The following is a 19,830-nucleotide window of genomic DNA, read 5'->3' on the forward strand; positions in this document are numbered from 1 at the left end:
ATTTTTTTAGGCTTCAAATATAAATTTTTGAAGACCAAAAAGTTATCAAATTACTGTACTAGTACATTCAAAATCCCATTACTGTTCAGAACAACGACTAAATCATCACACTTCAATGGTTTTGGCAAAATTATTATTTTCTCCTTCAAGCTATTTATAAACAACTGTCAGAGTTACTTAGGGGTGAAAATGTTCTTTCTATTGGTTATAAGCAGTAGCTAATTAGTAGTAGGTGTGACTAAATAAGAGCTTTCAAAAGATTGGTGCAGTGGGAGGAGCCACTCTAGTAGACTTGCTAAAAATATTGCTATCTCAGCATATCATAAAGGAGGGAGGTTCTTATTTTATATTCAGCTTGTCTATATTTCAAATTTGAGTTTCTAATTCATTAGCTACTTATAAATGTTGTATGGTGGGCACAATAAAATGGCAACTGAACAGTAAGACAACTGGACGTGTTATGTGACACACAAAATCGATATTTAACATTTTTTTCTTTACATTTTCTTTTAAATTAAGAAATTAAAACATATATAATATCAAAAATTAAATTATAAACTACGTTTTGATGCCAATTTCATTGATGTAAGTAGTAAAAATGTTACTTAATAAAGTTTTGAAAATAATGCTCCAAAATGTCGTGACACGTGCACTTTAACCTACACGGGGTGAAAGGGTTAATATGACATACTCAACCTCTATAGTCAGTTTGTTACATTGGTCAAATAACAATAATTTTAGCAGAGAAATATAACCTTGCATAGATGCAGATAAAAATTCACATTTTTTGTAAACAACCTTTAAAAGATTAGAGTCACGATTCTAATGTATTTTTTACAAAGTATATTTTTATCCTTCACAATATCATGATAGCTTTCAAGCAACCAAAATTGTGTTTTGCATATGCTATAGGATTAATTATTGGCAATTGTTGATTATTATTAATGTAACAGTGGTAATCATAGCAAGTTGTACACTTTTTCAGGAACCTCCATCTGAATCAGAAGTAACTCAACTACTTAGTGCTCTAGGAATGGCAGCAGAAGCATCAGGAGATAGTGGAGATGGCACTGGACTGCTTAATTTAATGCACAGTGTTATGCAAAACCTTTTGTCTAGAGACTTACTCTACCCTGCCCTACAAGATGTCATAAGGAAGGTAGGAGATTAAAACTAGAATACTAACATACATCACTTGATCTACACTTTAAAAAAAAACAACTTAAGAGCGTTAATTTTAACGTATTAAGTGTATAAGGTAGAAATAATAAGACTTTGATTGAATATTATGTAAGATATATTGTAATATATCGTTCCTGCTAGCAGCATTGTTTACTTTTTCATACCAGTTTGTGTAAGGTATTTTGATATACAACAGAGAATGTCACCTAACTGATAGTTAATTTTAAATATTACAATAACTAAACAATCTTAAGAAGGATGTTATGTATCAGTATCAGACCTTTTAATTATTAAAGTACAAATATCTATAATATTACCTTAGTATTGTGAGAATACATAAATAAAACCTTTCGTGGATATCATTGTAATATTTTTAAACAGTCCTTTGTAATCAGTATTTAAGCACCAACTTTGCCCTTTGTACCAGTTTTAAATTAACTTGACAACTTTACATTTTTCACAGAATTATGGGTACTAAATTATTTATTTAGTTACCATTAGATACATATGCTGTTATTGATTTGTTGATTAACAGGTAAATTAACTTCTGATACAATACATAACCTCCTTTCGCATTTAGCTTATCCTGATTTAGTGCTGCCCTCTGTATGCAAACTTTTTCACTAGCCACTAGCCTTGAGGCTGCCACCCAGTCTCACATGTTTCCACATGATATTGCTACATTGTGCAGTTGGTTCCCTCTAGACTTATTCTTCAATCATCACTTTTCTATTTGGTCCTTGTGCATTAAGATATCTTTTTTTTCTCTTATGTGAGATTTCTCAACATTAACATTTGGTTTAAATATCTACCAACCACTTATTGTGGAAATATTTCTTTGTTTTTAGTTTGAAATAATTCTCCCTCTGCAGACATTGTGGCTCTTATTTTCCACACTGTCTACTGTTGAACATCTGGACTTTGTTCACTTCAGACAGACCATTACCAAGATACCAGGTGCTTCTTTCTCTATCAGGGGACACGACAGGTACTTTGATCTTTTTCAGGACTTCTCCTATAATTCCTGTGTGTGACGACATAGATTTTAAGCAGTCTTTCCTTCCACCTAAATTTGCAAACAATTCTTCCAGTGCAGACATGAATCTACCTCAACATTTTACATTCTTTTGTAACTTTTCTTCTCGGGTATGTTACTTTTTCTTACTCTCTCCTATTTCTTTTTACTTTTCCTTCTTTTTTTCTCATGATATCCAAGTTCATGCAGAAAATAGTTTTTGTTTCACCTTCACTCTGGCGCCAGTATGGCTCATCCTCTTCAGCTGGTTGCACATATGTTTTGGTTTGTAATCAAGTTGAAGCCCTTTTATTTGACTCCCAAACTCTGGAGTTCTGATCCATTGTCCTCTATTAGTCTTTCTCAAGCTCAGTTTTCCCACATTTGCCTTATCCTCACTACCATTTTATATTATCTATCCCCCAACCATCACCATTTAGAAACATTCCACGATTTTCTTGAGGGGTTTTTGACAGACATTTGTTCTCTTCCTTTTTCTACATTAGGGAATTATTCTTCCTTGGCCTTGTCTCTTCTTACTTGGTTTATTTGTTTCTGGGATGCCCTTCTTGCCTAAGTACACTTACTTCCCTCTTCTTTTAGGGACCTTTATGTTGCTCGTTTCCTCTGCCAATGAGTTTTTGTTAAGGTACCCGACTGTGCTCTGCTGTCCTCTCGACTCATTTCTGTTCCTTTTTTTTTCATCTCATTTTGCTTCTCCCATTCATTCTTCCACTATCTGTAAGTTTCAATGCTGACAGTCTGAACTTGTGAATCTATAGATTCCCTTTGTGGCCAACTGTTGGGTGATACAAGTTCTATCAATAGGCCTTATCCTTTGTTTTTCCTCTCCTCCTCCCTTGCCTCCTATTCCTGTTCCTTTCCCTCCTCCATGAGATACTGTATCATGCTGGTATCTCTCTCTGGTGTCAGACCTTTTCAACAAGGATGCTGTCGAAAGTGTTTCTCACCTTTTTAAGGATTTTATTCCCATCTGTTTGTTATTCCCAAGATAATAGGGGATTGATGTTGGGCCATAGATATTTCATGTCTCAATCAATTTCTTGACCATCCTCAGTTTACCATGGAAAAGTTTCATATCCTCTGGTAGTCATTTTCTTCAGGGCTTTGGATGACCAAGATGAATGTTTTTGATGCTTATATTCCATCTCCATCTCCCCAGCATCCAGACTTTACCTTTTGTTTGTACATCAAGGTTGAGTTCATCAGTTCTGAACCCTTTCTTTTGGACTGGCATTGGCCCCATACATTTTTTATCATGTATTGTGTGCCTTCACTTGTCGCATTCATGCTTGGATTGAGATTCCACAACTATATAGATGACTGATTTCTTTTAGCTCCATCCTGTCAGGAATCCTTTGACTATACTCTTTTCCTTCTTTGGAAGGTGGTTCTTCTAGGTTAGCTGATCAAGCTAAAGAAGTCTCATTTCACACCTAGTTTGTGTGTGTGTTCTTCCATTCCTGTCTCAGCATGGCACAGCCTTCTCTGCTTTATGTATGGAACAATGAAAGTTTGGTTACCACAGACCTAACCTCTTCTTCTCTTCCTGTGTGAGAGGTTCTCTTTCTTTTGGGGTCCTGGGCTTCCATGAAACTCTTTATCTCCTTGGGTCATGCTCTCATGCATCTTTTTACAGTTGACTCTACATGATTAATGGAACCTCTTTTGGGATCCCTTGTCCATCTTCTCCCTTTCCTGTATAACAGTCTCACCTGATGACTAGACAAAACTGATATTACAATGAGAGTTCCTCTTCTTCCCTCATGCCTGGATCTTCATCTTTTTACACATACTTCCATGGTGGGTTGGGATGCTTGTCATGACTCTTTTAATTGAATTTTGGGTCAGGGGAACCAAAAAGGAATCAAACTGTCATGTAAACTTTTTGGAGCTCTCAGCAATTTAATTTAGATCATTTTTCTGCAGTTGTTAGGGGGACACTTAGTCTCACTCTCTCTGTTTCCCTTTTGTGGTCTGTCACGTTCAGAGTGCTCTGAATCTTATTGCTGATCGTCTTTCAATACTCAACAAGATATTCTGATGTAGTGGTCCCCCAATCCTCATGTGTTTCGATGGCATTTCTCTCACCTGGGCACTCCTCCCATTAATGCCTTGGCCACTTATATAATGTGTTAAACTTTCCATATTCTAGTCTTCTTTCCACATCTGTTGGCATTGGTGGTGGATGCATTCAGTCAAGACCGGTCCAATCTCTTCCCTTATGCTTACTCTCCCTGTTTGTCTTATCTCCTTCCTTGTTTGAGAAACTCTCTGTTGGTTTCTTCTGTTATTAGTAGCACCCTATCGGCTGGGTCAGTCAAGGTTTTCTCTACTGAGCCTTTTGACTTCTTCTTCTTCTGCTCTCTTCTTCTTCAGCCTTGTATCTCTCTCTTACATCTAACCATGTCATCACTCCAGCTTCACATGTGGGATTTGTCTGGTCCCTTGCACAACGGTAGGGACTCTCTTCATGTGTAGCCTTTTTCCTGCCTCATTCTGTTCACCCATCCTCCTTCCATGTTTATCAATGGAAGTGACATATTTATCACCTCTGATCTCTGCTTCGATCCTTCTCACCTTTTCATCCTTCCATTCCCCATCTGTCTGAGTTCTTCACATGACTTTTTCACCAGAGCTTGTATATCTTGACTATTGCTGGTTACCAGATGACTCTCTCAGCTACTTTTCAGTATTCCCATTTTCATTGAATTATTACCTCCCCATTTTTTACTATGCTCTTTCATTCCTTTCACTTCCATTGCCCTTTACCCCACATCCCTTTGAATCTTTGACTTCCTTTCCTTATACAATCTGCCCCTTAAAACGTATTTCCTCCTCCTCCTTGCCTGTGGTCATCAACATTCTGATGCATACACAATTGATTCTTTTCACAGTGTATTCCAGCACTTTTATATCCTTCTCTGTCCAGATTGCATTTTTCTCCTGAAAGCATCTGTGGCATGTAAAGGTGAGGGTGTGTTCACCCATATATCTTTTCATTCTGTTTCTCATCTTTATTCCTGTTTGTGCAATCCATTATTACTTGGCCTGCACTTCTTCCTTTCATGGTTCCCAATTCTGTCTTTTCATTCTGTGGAATCCTTCTTCCTTTTTTGATCTTTCTCTTCTTATTCTCACTGGATGGGTCCAACACCTTATCTTTATCATATTCTTCATTTGATGGAGATGCAAATTGACATTTCCGGGTGTCCTCCCATGAAATTTTTTACCTAACTGACTCATTGGCTGCTCACTTCCATCATCCATTTGAGGAGATTGTTCAGGTTGGCATGTGGATGACATTTTTGTTGCACACTACCTCCATCTCATCGCCATCTCTTCCTCATTGGGCTATTAGACTGCCTCCGGTTGCTAAACTTTACATATCATACTGTCTCGGACTGGATAAGTCTTTTTTTTTTATATTACTCTCTTTTTACAGAGCCTTATAGAGTCCCTTACATGATCCTGCTCAGTGGCAAGTGTTACCTGCACATTGTAGGGTTGTTCCACAAGACTGCTTGAGTTATCCTTATGATGCTCATTTTCCTAAACAAGGCTTGATCCAGACCATACTTAATCATGGAATAGCACAAGTAAAGCGGGGCATGGGATCCCTGTCCATCCTTCATGCCTATTTTAAAACCTAATGCTAGCCGGCTTTTAAAAATGTAGTTTTCAAGGTACAGTACACCTTGGATTTCCTCCATCCTACCAGTATCCATATGTTGGGTTCTAGTGCAGTCTGGTGTTAGATTGGCACAGGACCAGCCAACATACATCCTCACTCAGTTGTAGGGGGGATGTTACTTTCACATTCTGCCTCACTTTGCTTGAGGTAAAGATGGTAGGAGTCCTTCTACTACTGCAGCCTGGAAGCCAAATTCCTGGTGCCACCTGGTTTTGGACTGGAGGTATCCACCATGTACTGTCTGATGTGCCTTAGTCACACTACACATATAACATTTCTATAAACCTGATGCAGGTTTTGGACTTTGCTTGTATCTTCTACCCATCCTTGTGACACTTTCCTCTCTTCTTTTCCAGGTGAAGAGAGTACCCTGGTACAGACAAGGTATGGCCTCCCACGAGTGTGCCCCTATACTGTTCCAATGTATAGGGTGTTGTGTTTTTTTGGTTTTTAGCCCAGCATAGACAGGTGGTTAAGGCACGACTCACAATCTGAGGGTCGCGGGTTCAAATCTTCGTCCCACCAAATATGATCACCCTTTCAGCCGTGGGAGCGTTATAATGTGACGGTCAATCTCACTATTCGTTGGTAAAAGAGTAGTTCAAGAGTTTGCAGTCGGTGGTGATGACTAGCTGCCTTCCCTCCAGTCTTAAACTGCTAAATTAGGGACAGCTAGCACAGATAGCCCTCATGTAGCTTTGCATGAAATTCAAAAACAAACAAACATACAAACAATCCTTTGATTCTCTTCGGGCAATTTCTGAAGGGGACTCATCTAGTTAAAATTTTACCCAGGGCCCTCCACCATTTCAACGTGGGATTCTAGCTAGATGTGAGTAAAGGTTACATATTGTATTGGAAGGTAACATTTTCAAACACTGAAAATATATTTCCGATAGATACCCAACTTCACTTGCACTTCCCTCCCTTCCTCCGGTGCATTTTACTTCTTTCCTTAATCTTAAAGTGATGATCGAACAATCAGTATAAAGGATGGTTGTCGCATGCTCACGTGCATGCTACAATGCAACAATATCACAAGGAAATACATGGGATTAGGTGAGAACTTTTAGGTTAGTGGTGAACAAAACATCTTGCATATAGAGGGCAGCACTGAATCAGTATCAGAAAACCAGTATCAGTGTTGGAAAAATTATAACTTACTTACACTATCATTAAAAGTTAATGATTAAAATAATATATATATATATAAAAGAAATAGCTTCAAAACTAGTATATCAATTACATTAACCCATCCAACACGGGGTCGGTCAATTTGACTGAGTCACATGACCTTCTATACTCGTTTAAAGTTGACATAAATTTAATACTTATAACTATATATATTGGGTATATCTTCACGAAATTTAGCAGTCTTTCAGTTAATATTACAAATCTTTCACATACAAAAAGTCATATTTCTTAGTGAAGTACTTTTACTAAAATAAAATAAAGTTTTGTCCATGAATATATTCAGTAATTGTTTAGAATAATTCATGTGCAAAGTAATTTTCATACTTTTCATCATCTTATATACACTCCTGGTCACAATAAAATCAAAGCACAGTAGAAGAGAAATGCACACCGACTCAAATTGGCATCACCATTGTGACTGAGCATGTCAGACCAAAACATCTTATTTCCGAGACTCGCACGCATATTTTATCTTAGCTGAGAAGGTGCTGTGCGATTAATGACCTTAAACATCTTCGTCCACTTTGTGACTTATTTTATGCGAACAAATGTACAGTTCAGACCAGCATACCAGTCAACTAGGCTTGTGGTCACCTATTTCCCAGTCCCAAGGGGTCCCTTTAAACTCAGTATTGCATCCACCCAGGCCAGCTCTCACCTGCTGCTACCCAGTTGAAACCTGTCAATCAATTTGAGGCCACTACCATATATTGATTGATAGCAGCCACGTCTTGTAGGTGTTAAAACCAGGTGACCATTGATGTTCCCTATTAGTTGTCAATAGGTGATCAAAATCAGCATTATAAAACAATAATGAACTTAATATAAGAAAAAGTCCAAAACTTTTTAAAAATCATCGCTTTTTCCAACTGTAATCCAAAAATCATGACGATGATTGCCTGTGGTAATAGCACCCAAAAGCATTGGGGATATCCCATCTATCAGACAAAATCAAAAAAGTAGATGAGAAACCAGTTAACTGTAATGGAAGATTAATTAAGGATGCAGAGTTGAGTGCTTATCCCCACAATGTCTCAACTCTTACTGCCTTTCATTGTCTGCAGCCAGTTGTGGGAAGGCAGTTACTCTTAAAGACATGTATTAAAGTTAAAAGTAGAAATAAAGCCACCAAAAATTATTTCTACTAAACATTACCTACCATCCTTTGCCATTAAAAGTTCTAAAAATTCCTAAAGTAGAATAATAACCACCCTAATAATTCTACTACACGTTACTCCCAACCTCCATCCTTTTCTAAAAATGACATATCTTATCCAATATCTTAAAAAGAACTACAAAACCTACCTTAAGTACTGTAGGTAGTTCATGTTTTTTCTTTGTTGTAACATTATTCAAGGATAGCACGGGATAGCTCAGACAAGCCTAGCTACTTTCCAGTCCCGGCTATACTGAATAAATGATAAAGTTAAGTATTAAAGGTAGCTAACTACCTCTAGTGACAAAAAGTATTTTTTCCTCATTGAATATTTATCTAGTAATATATTTTCAAATTTATTATAAAACCTTGCAAAAACTTTCTTATTTGCCAGTATTATAACCATTATTTTCTAGTTTAGTTATGAATAATATAACATTATTCATAAAGAACTTACAGTTATTAGAAACAGTTAAAAATCTTTTTAATTGTGATGTAATGATGCCTTTTAGCATCATGCGAGGAACTACGCTGTTGGGGGAGGGTAGACCAAGAATGGAAAAATTAGTGTCACATAAACTAATTGATTAATCAAAATTAATAACTGTTTCATTAATGTTGTATATACAAGCATGGATCTCGGAGGGGAGGTCTAGACCCCACCTCCCTTTCTTTCCATTTTTTTTTAATTTATATAAACAGCCAGACATGCATACACTACCATATAGTATTAAAAATAAACATTAGATATTAGTGTTTTTATTTTATTGGACTATTAACCCTATCTGCTTGAGTATCATTTATTGTGCATGCCACAAGGTTTTAGTGCCAAATTATTCAAAATTTTATTAAACTCTTTTTTTTTTTATGTCATATAATCATAACTAATAATCTGTATTTTAATAGTATATGAGTTTTAAGTTCTTAATTTTATAAGGCAATATTTAAAAAATTTTGAATTTCCCCTAGTGTGAGAAAGGTGTCTGTAGGTGTCTCATCTTTATTTTATTCACCTTTCCTCCAATAAGTACAAAATTCAATGTAAATTACTAACTATAAACTTGTCGTTGCTCAGACAAACCATAATTTTTATAGTTTTCAATTTTGTTTGGTTACGAGCCACAACTACCTGTCATATCCTCTCTTTCAGGATTTGTTAATAGTTCTCTCCTGAGTTTAATTCTATATTATCTATAACCAATGAAAAGCCAAGAATTTCATCTATTAAATGACGTATTATATTACTTTGTGTTCTGAACAGAGAATTATCGATTTCTCTTTTAGTACAGGCTTCATTCCCACGAAAAAGATAAGGACCAGCTTGAAGAAATTTGTAACAGCTCTTGTTGCAAAGTTAGAAAGCCAGAAAAATTGTGATAGTTAGAGGAAAATGTCTGATTTTTGCATGCTATTATTTTATGTTCATTGGTGCAATATTTAATTGAATAAAAATTATTTTGTGCATTATTACCATAAATATAAAAGAAAAAGTAGGGTTAAGTGTCATCAACAGACATGGGTAAGTACTTTATTTGTTTTCATGTTTATTCTTTACTTATCATAATAAAAGTAACTAAAATGTAAATATAGATATCTCTTTAGGTTAGTTAAGGTTTGATTTTCCTTAAGTGATTTACAACTTATTATGGCATAAATAGTAGTTAGACATGGTTCAAAGGGTAATAAAACAATAAATATTAATAGTCTATGTTCTTTGGTGCATTATATAATTAAGTAAAAATGATTTAATGCACTACTACCATTAGTATAAAAAAATAGTTAATTGTCAGAAGAAAAAAAAACTTGGGTAAGTACTTTTTGCTTAAATATAATAAACATAATTAAAAAATATTCTAGGTAAGTATGACTGAAATTATCTGTTTGTACATTAGTTATTGCAGCAGTTACCATTTTCCATTTCATTAGGATATTATGGTAGTAATATAATTATTAATCCTCTCAGGTGCCAAGTGTACATCTGCATATTAAATTTCAAAATTTAAGTAAAAAGTAATAATTCTAAATGAATTTCAAAAATGTTTTACTCAAGCATATATAAGAATTGATATTTTGTGAATTTGTAAAAAATTTTGTGTAATTCATTAGGAAAAATTTTGAAAATGTTCAAAGTTGCATTTTTGCACAGCTCTGAGTTTTTTTTATATGTGACATTTATAGATTTTTTGACACTTTTTTTTTGCCTATCCCAATGCATATGTTTATATTTGTTAAGAAACTATCATATCTTGCAAATATAATTATCATTACTTTAGTTGTATATAGTTTATAAATAAGTAGTACATTAATAAATAAAATAACCAGTGGATTTAAATTCTAACCATTCTCAAAGAAATTTGCTTAGAAAGTGTCATGAAATCAAATCTATTTCAAAACAGAATGTTTTCTGTAATATTTCTAGATTAGGCAAAACTGTTTTGTTATAATTTAGTATTGAGAAATCATGGTTTTTATGATTATAATCTAATTTTATTCATTAGCAAATTCAAAATTCTGTTTACTAGTATTGTTGGGTGTTTCATAATTTTGACTGAACTAATAATGAATTTGTATTTAATTGGATTTCTATGTAGATTTGGAAAATGTCACAGGTTTAAAATTAATAATAGGCAGGCAAACAATGACTTATAAGCATAAGGAAGAATTATATTGATCGTGGAACATACTAAATGTCTCAATAGAACATTGGTCTGTCTTCTTCACTGCTCATACACTTTTTTAGAGTTGATCATTACCTATATCCTGTCACCTGCTGACAGCATTTCCATCACATTTAATACTTGCATCTTTTGTGTTTGTAACTATGTATAAACCATGTATTGCTTAATACAGATCCTACCTAAAGAAGACAGATCAATGTTTTGTTGAAACTTGTAGTATGTTCCACTACCAATAAAACTCTTATGCTTATAAGTCATTATGTGCTTACATGTTATTATATCAAGACACATGGATACAGCAAATATTCATTCATTAGTTAGCTAGGCCGCGTATTTTGTTTTACCCACCATCATGCCCCAAATTGAACAAAAACATGGCCTGACTAACTAATGAATGTTTTCTGTAAAATTCTTATCAATGCTAGAAGTGTAGCTATCAATTTTGATTTCATTCCTTTAAGTCACACACTCAATCCTTTTTTGGCCTCACCTTTTTTTTCACATCTAAGATGTTTTTGATCAGATTAGCATAACATGCTTCCTACTGAAGGTTTAAAATTATTATTTTTTTAATTTTAAATCACATTTTCTTCAGCTATTTTGTTTGTAATTTGAAAAGTATTAGTGCAACTTAGCTGATTATCTACTATTTGAGCATATTTATTTTTTACTAAGAAAACAAGTATTTAATTTCCTTTTCTTGGACTGAAGACAAGGCTTTTCCCAGACATCAGAAATACATTTAATAAAATTGCATAAATAGTCCATCACCAGTTCTAGTATGTCTTCATATACTATAATTTTAGCAAATCTTCCAAAAATTATGTATATAGAAATACATAGTCATTACATTTATTGAAGAAAATTAGGTCTTGTCAGTGTTTACAATCATGAAGAACTATAAAGCTAAATTATTGGAATTGTATGTGTTATTGCAAGTATTGCTTTCTGAAATGGAATGGAAGGATTTTTAATCCTAGAATTTATTTCTGTAGTATCCAAATTGGCTTGCCGAGAAGAAGGATTCACTTGAAGAACAGCAGTATGAAAAGTACAGTCATCAGCTAGAAATTATGAAGCAAGTATGTCAAGAGTTTGAAGCAGAAAAAGATGATGACAGTTCTGAGATAAAAAAAGCACGATTTGAAAGAATTTTGGCCCTTATGCACAAGGTAATATTTTAACTTTTTATGTCCCGTTTATACCTGTGTATAAGTCAAGTACTAAATTTAAGTAAAAAAGACAGGTGTTTTACAGATATCCAGTGTATAAATCAAGGGGAGAGTTTAAAGGTAAAATTTGACTTTTGAATAAATTTTCTATTTTTATTTTAGATAAATTTTTCCTTGAACTCACAGGAGAGTTAGATCATTGAAATTTTTTACACATTTTATTTTAAGTACACAACCTTAATAGATAATCTAAAAATATTAATTGTAAATGACTTTACTAAACACTGTGCAGGTGACTGTTTAGTTATTTATTTAAAAAAAATAAGCAAGAGTGAAAAGGTGATTCCAATATGGTACATTATCTCCTTTCACATATATAGCTGTTCTTGTTCAGTGCTGCCCTCTATATGAGAAAATGTGCATGCCACAAGCCTTGAACTCCCACGATAAACATGGTTCATCTGCATCTTGCATTTATATCATCATGAGACAACTTTCCTCCAATAGCAGTGCAACACACCTTTCTGATTAATGTGACTCCTATTCGATTCTACTGAACTATCACTTCTCTTTTAGGCACTGATTTAGTGCAGATGTTTTTCATTTGTGTTCTTTTTTGCATGTTCATTTAATTTTTTTATTTTTTTTTGTGAAGTGCTGATTTACTTGCTTTATTTATTTACAACAATTATTATTCTCTGTAGTAGTTTGCCAGGATAACTTACCTTTATTAATTTTTTCTTCTCATTTTCAATTTCTTCACAGTTTAAGATGCATTTCAAAGCTTGTTTTTTACAACTTCAGATGTCATTACTGCTATTTCAAATGCTATTATCGATTTAAGGTCTGGAGGTCTCAACTGAGGATTTTTTGGCTATCATTCATCAGGAGATTGATTGTTATATGAGGCTTCCTTCTTCTCCCAACAATGTTCAGGTTCTTCCTGCATTTTTCAAACCTGTTCATGATGAGGAAGATTTTGACAACTTTTTTCTTCCTCCTACCTATTCTGTGTCTTTCCATACATCTCTTATGAATTCTATGGTTATTCTTTCTCAGGTGTGTTCCATTTTCACAGTTTTTATATGATATTGTTTCTTTTTTAACATGACACCCATCATTAGAGTCCCGTGTTTTCGATCCTTTCCCTGGCATCAGGGTACATGCTGAGCATTTTGTTTTACAGTTTAGGGCTGGTGTTAGCATGCCTCATCCTCCATGGACTTCTGATCTTTATGCTTTGGCTTATCAGTAGCTGATCAACTTTTTCTCGACTCCCAGCAGTTAGAGTTTGCTCATGTTGGGGGCTGTCCCTGATAATCCTATCCATTTTTTCAATGTCCATTTTGCTACCTTCATCTTACCGTTTCAGCTCTCCTACAATACTTTTACAACATACATCTCCTTTCTAACGCATTCCACTGATCCCCTGAGGGTTTTTTGGGGAATACACTTTCTCTCCTTACTCCTTATTGGTAATGTTGTTCTTTTTGATCCTATCCCTTCACAAGCAGTTTTTTTGGTGTTGGGTTCTTATTGGGAAGGACTGTTTTCACAGGTTCTGTCTTCCTATTATCTTTGTGGCTTCCGGAGGGCTCCTTTTCTCTATATGTTTGTTTTTGGAGATATGTTTGGTTTCTACATGTCACTCCAAAGATTCTGTGATCGAGCACCTTCCCTTTTTTGCGGGAGTCTCACCTCATGCATTCATCTCCCACTATCTTCGTTGGGTACATGTTTCATACTCTTTGGAACTCTTGCCATCCTTGAAACTTTGGTGCGGCTGTGACTGGGTAAATTATCTTTTCTATACATATTCTTCCCTCCAGGAGCATGTCACATTTAGGATCCAGATCCCGCTAAGTGGTGAGTGTTGCCTATCCAGGTATGCTTCTTATACTTCAGATCTGCTTCATATGGCCACGATGTATACCCATAGCCAATAATGCACACTGTTGAGATGGGGTGTTCCATAAGATTGCTAGTAGGTTTTTCTTCACGACCTATTTACTTCATTAATATGCCCATTCTAGACTGTACTAACCCATGGGTAAAGCAGAAGGGGGATAGCTGCCCATCCTTGCTGTCCCCTTGATTGAATAAATTGGGAATGGTCTGCTTTTCAAAATAGTGTTTTCTTGGTCACCCATTGCACTGTCTCCAGTGTTGGTATTTCTCTGGACTCTCCACTGAATTTTATCCCCTTTGTTCTTCTAGTGAAGTATGGGAATCCTTATCACATCCCAGTTCTGAGCTGCTGGGATGGTGGACCATGGAGAAGTCCTCCTGAATGTGTTTGCTTCCATTCAGTAGAGTAGGGTGGTGGTGTTCTGCTGGTGTAGATGGCATGCGATTCTCTAATCATGTGTTCATCCTCCATGATATGGCTCCTGAAGTTTGATGTTGCACCCAGCTTCTGTGCAGTTCTGTCAAGATGTGATCCACTTCTGTGTGGTGGGACTTGGAGGGTAGTGTTGAGCTCAAACTTCTGTGCAGTCTTATCCAAGATATGATATTGTGCATACCTATGAATACATATGCTCCACCTCCATGCCGTGGGTCATAGAGGCTGATTTTGTGTGCAGCTTCTGTGTGGTTTTATCCGGAGGGTGAAGTTGCTTATATTTTATAGGTACAATCCATTTCCATGCAGTGGACCATGGAGGTTGCTATTTTATTACAGCCTTTGTGCAGTCCTATCCAGAGGATGATGATGCTTTGGAGTAGATACATCACACTGCAGTTCAACCCTTTGTTTGGGATCCCTCATCCTACCATCACCTGGATGTCAGTTCCTAGTGAGTGGTTTTCAATTAGAGCTGCACCAATCAACATAATCCTCATATTTGTTGTTTCCTGTTCCACACTCAGGACCTCCACCTCCATGCGGTGGGTCCTGGAGGTTGATGTTGCACCCAGCTTCTATGAGGTTCTATCCAGAGGGGGCAGTTGCTATATATTTCTAGAGGTGATCCACTTTCATATGATGGTTCTTCCTCTTGTGCTCCGACTCGGGGGGGGGGGTTACTGCCTGAGGCTGATGGTGTGCAGTGGGGTACCAGTCTGTTTGAGTTTGATGTGACCTGCCACATTGGCACATCTCTTTCTACTGTCATTCAGATGTCGGGTTCCTGGATGTGTGGTTGGTTGTGGATTTGCGCACATTTACCACATTTCGTAGATCAGTTTGCACAGTATACACATTACGTTTTACTTAACTTGAGGTGAAGATTGGTGTGGACCATCCTCCTACCATAGGTCAGAGGTTCCGTTCCCAATGCTGCTTGGTTTTGGACTAGAGTTGAATGACCATGTACAGTCTGTTGTGACCTAGCCACTCTACACCTTGGAACACATCTATTTTAGCATTTCCCACATTCCTGTCTGTAGATTGTTCTTCTACAGTCTTTCTTCTATGAGATTGAGATTCTCGTATACTGTGGTTTGGATTACAACCCAACCGGTTTTCTCTCCCTTTTTGGTTCTGCTCCTCCCACATTCTGCCCATGTATACGACACCTATTTCCACATTGAGCACTAGTACAGTAGTGGTGCAGTTTCTCATGCATGTTCTTCTCCCAACAGGGATTGCGGATTGCACTTCTCGGGTGTTCTTTGGAAATATCTGTCAGTCGCACATATATAACTAACTCTATGCGAATGACAAAAATTACCGTTTTATTGTGATTGATGGCAACTCAGTTTTATCTGTGAGTCAGAAAACGGCAACTGAGCTGCTCCTGCCGCAGATAATGGGTTAAGGACAACAACAAGTAATAATAACAGAAACATAATTTTGAATTTCAATTTGATTATATTGTTTCTGGTTTATATTAAGTTCATTATTATTTTATAGTGGTGATTTTAATTACCTTTGAACAATTACTGTATTATATAGCATTACATACATTGATACACACACACACACACACACACACACACATATATATATATATATTGGTGCTACATATTACCAAAGAAAAAATACCAATATTTTTGGACTGATAATTATCACATTGTTTCATTATCCTCGAATACTTCACAAAAAAAAATTTGTCTAGACAACATGCAATTTATTTAAGACTTTCTGTTATTTTCTTTTAGATGCAAGACTGTGGACATCCACCAAAAGAAATTGTAGGTGAAATTGTAAGTGATTGAATACAGTTAAATATTAAATGCTTAAATAATTTTAGATATCAAGAAAATCTGATATGTCTTTTGTAATTATACAAATACATTTCTTGTGCGCTATTAAGGTTACTAATAACATGTAGTTCTAGCCCATGCTTTATTAATACTGTTCCTAGAGAAAAGTTAGTGGTTTTTATAAACTTAAAAGGATAATCCCACAGTCAGTTCCTAAGCAAACTGGTATATTTGACAAATTTTATTTTTCTCCACTCTAACAATTTAAAAAAATGTCTTGCTATGCTACGAAATCCAGTCAGAGATTGAATTATTTGTTATAACTTAGATGAAAGAAGAGCTTTCCAACTTTAATTATATAAGCCATAAGGTCATTTCATTGTTCGACTTCCCACAGTTATGTATTATCCAACCAGTCAAATCTGATTTTGTTGTTAGTGACACCAGTAAGTTACAGACATTTCAGATTTGAAATGATGTTGCCAGTATGGTAAACGTACCAAAATATTGGTTTTATGTTTTTCTAACATTTCTGTATTACATTGTAGTATATCATAGATTAAAGGCCTAATGACATCATGAGCTAGCCACTTTGTTGAAATAAATTTTCCAGTATAATATTTCATATATTATTAAAACTAATGTAATTAACATTTCTGTCACTATAAGAAATGTTGCTTTTGTAAGTCTTTTATAAATTGTTTATAGCGTTCAGTAGTTGGTATGATATTACATCATAATATAGCTGATAATAAATGTTTAAAAATATTTCTTAACTGGCCCTAAAAAAAGATTTTCCACTAAGCGTTACTTAATAGCAACTTCAGAGCACATCAACTTGTGCTAAGACATCACACCTGAAGTGGCCTTTCACCTAACACACAAAGACTTGGTTGAAACACTATTTACAGTTATTCATACTGCTAAGTGAGAAGACATTTTTCCCTTCTGTTTTATTATAAACCATGTGTTTGCCACTCTGTGTTACAAAAGTAAAAAAAAAAGGGCATATATTACCATTTTTCTACACATATGCCTTGAAATGTAAATATCACAAGGAATGTTTGCAATAATTTAATTCTGCTTATATAAGGCAAATTAACCATGAATACAAGTATTGATTATTATTAGTACATTTGACTGTGCATGCTTGCTGTCTATTACCATTTGCACTACAACTATGACAAAATACAAAATTACAAGTAGATTGATGCTAAACAATGAAAATGGACAAAGGTATTTAAATGAATTTTGTTATGTGCTTAGGTGTATTATACACGTCTTTCAGTTTATAGTGTTTGTAGGTCTATCAAATTAATAGCTATGCATGTAGTATTTGGCCTACTGTGTGAGTACACACAAACAAATAAGCAAGAACCAGCCACAGTGTTATCATTTGGCTTAAACTAATCTAAAAGTGACAGTGCTTGACCATTACATAATATTGATGAGGCATAACATTGTTCATTAACAAAAATATTCAAAAGAAACTTTAGAAAAACTTTACCTGCCAAATTATTATTGGTAAAGCAGATGTCCCTCCAGTACCAGCACCAATGCATATCTTATATATATAAATATGGTAATTGTGCCTTGTCATATCTAGAACATCAGAAACTGATAGTTCCTCATTTGTTTTGAGTATAATTTACAGGTACAAAGGAGAAAGATGTGCAACTTGTATATCTGTTAATTTATCAGAAACATCTGTACTATTTATCTATCTATATTTTGACATTAATTCTATATTTTTATGATAGTCCATGTCAATCTGAGGACAAAAAATGTGCAACATGATGTTTTTTTGTTTTTTTTCAGAGTCCTGTGTTAGAGTTTGATGAGCAAGGAAATATTAAGATGCCTGAGCTTCCAAATCAAAACTGTTGTATAATGTAATTGGTTGTGACATGTTCAAAATGTGATGAGATATTACATAATCGTAGTTATACTCTTGGATAAAGTTGTGGTATTATCTTCATACATTTTTGTCTGTTGCTGTTCTTTTCAGATGACAGCAAATGGTTTGAACCATTACTCATTCATACTTAAAAATACCCAAATGATATTATTATTAAGTCCTTACAATTGTAGTATTATGATCATGAAACAACACCAAATAATGTAAAAGGGAAAAACAATGACACATGTATCTTATGGCAATGTAATTGTGAAAGAAATTTACCCACAACATGAAGTTAGTATTAATTCAGATTTGTGAAAGTTTCAGTTTTTACACTTGGGAAAAACTGATGCATTGACAAGAACATACATTTAGCTTGGGTTGTAAGTCCTTTTATTGTACAAATGCCTTTAATAAACTTTTTCTGAATTTTCTTTGTTGTAATTTATGTTTGCTCAATATATCCTTTATTCTTTTGAACTAATACCATTTTCTTGTTATTAAAATTGTAAATTATTTCTCGTTTTTTGCACCAAAGGGATTGCAAAGACTAACGCTTTATCAAATTGAAAAAAAAAAAAAACTAGCTTTTTAAACCAAGTAAGTTTTCTTTAATGAATATATAACATATATATATATACAAATAAATAAATAGCTTAAAAACTATTGAGTTTTTCCTTGAAGTTGTAAAGTATGGAATAATGCTTCTTTGTTTATAAGTTCAAACTTATTGTAGTCATTAAGAATGTCAAGTATTTTCTTAATATAATCAGCTTTGTTGAGGATAACAACTCTATTTTCTTTGTCTGGTGGGTGATATTTTTGTTTCTGGAGAGTTCTTTGATAGCTGCCAGTTCTTCAGATTTCAGTAATACTGAAGGTGGAGAGTGCTAAAGTTTTTTAACTTAGTTCTCGTGCTTGTTCAGAAGTATTCTTGGAAAAAATTAGGTAAAGATTTTATGTTCCAGTATAAAGATTCCCAGGGATAAAGGTAATTGGCATAATTGAGTTTTGAGGAGGGTATGGAGAAGTTCAATCCTTTTGCTAGTGTGCTTCTCTATCTTCCAACTGCATCTTGGCAAGTAATTTGGGTTTGTTCCTGGCTTCTTCTCACTGGGTCTTGCCTAATAACTTGGTGAGCAAGCCTGTCTCTTTCTTGTTCTTTTTTTTCTGTAACTTGCATCGTGTCATTTCATTTTCTTTTTCAAACTTTCTGACTTTCGCCATGATACATCACTTTCCCATTTGACAATTTTTGGCATCGTGATTTTCAATGTTTTTGATCATATTATACTCATACTTAAGTAAAAAAATACTTGTGTAACTAACAAAGATTGAGTTACTACAAAATTCCTGCAAATGTGTGTGCAACAAACTCTGTACAAAGGACTTGCAATTCCTTCAGTCACAGAACAATTCAATTTATAGCATATGCTTGTATTCTCCAGCAGAAAAAGTCACTTTTCTTCTGAAATACCACAATGATTCTCCACTACAAATATTCACTTTGAAGTTCTGCATTAAACTCAGTTTACCACAATTTTATAAGTTTTATTAAAAAACATTTGTTGATAATAATAAATGTACAAAATTAATGTACATTATTAAAAAGGAAAAAAGCACCTTTTCCATTAAGGAAATGATTTAGGAAAAAATATATAACATAAGG

The 19,830-nt window shown here is 34.6% G+C and overlaps 1 protein-coding gene across 3 annotated transcripts in view; it reads left to right on the forward strand.

Annotated features, from left to right (window-relative positions):
• The window catches only part of LOC106463239 (peroxisomal biogenesis factor 19-like), a 66,214-nt gene extending 47,619 nt beyond the window's left edge, over positions 1-18,595 (forward strand). For 2 of the 3 annotated variants that reach the window (XM_013923238.2, XM_022390683.1), the window contains exons 5-8: positions 986-1,159; positions 11,936-12,112; positions 16,217-16,261; positions 18,080-18,595. In XM_013923238.2, coding sequence (XP_013778692.1) covers positions 986-1,159; positions 11,936-12,112; positions 16,217-16,261; positions 18,080-18,157 — 474 coding nt within the window. In that variant the 3' untranslated portion in view covers positions 18,158-18,595. The remainder of the gene's footprint in view (positions 1-985; positions 1,160-11,935; positions 12,113-16,216; positions 16,262-18,079) is intronic. The other variant, XM_013923240.2, reaches the window with a different exon arrangement.
• Positions 18,596-19,830: the final 1,235 nt, after the last annotated feature.

Source organism: Limulus polyphemus, unplaced genomic scaffold (genome assembly GCF_000517525.1).
Source record: "Limulus polyphemus unplaced genomic scaffold, Limulus_polyphemus-2.1.2 Scaffold1356, whole genome shotgun sequence".
NCBI lineage: Eukaryota > Metazoa > Arthropoda > Merostomata > Xiphosura > Limulidae > Limulus > Limulus polyphemus.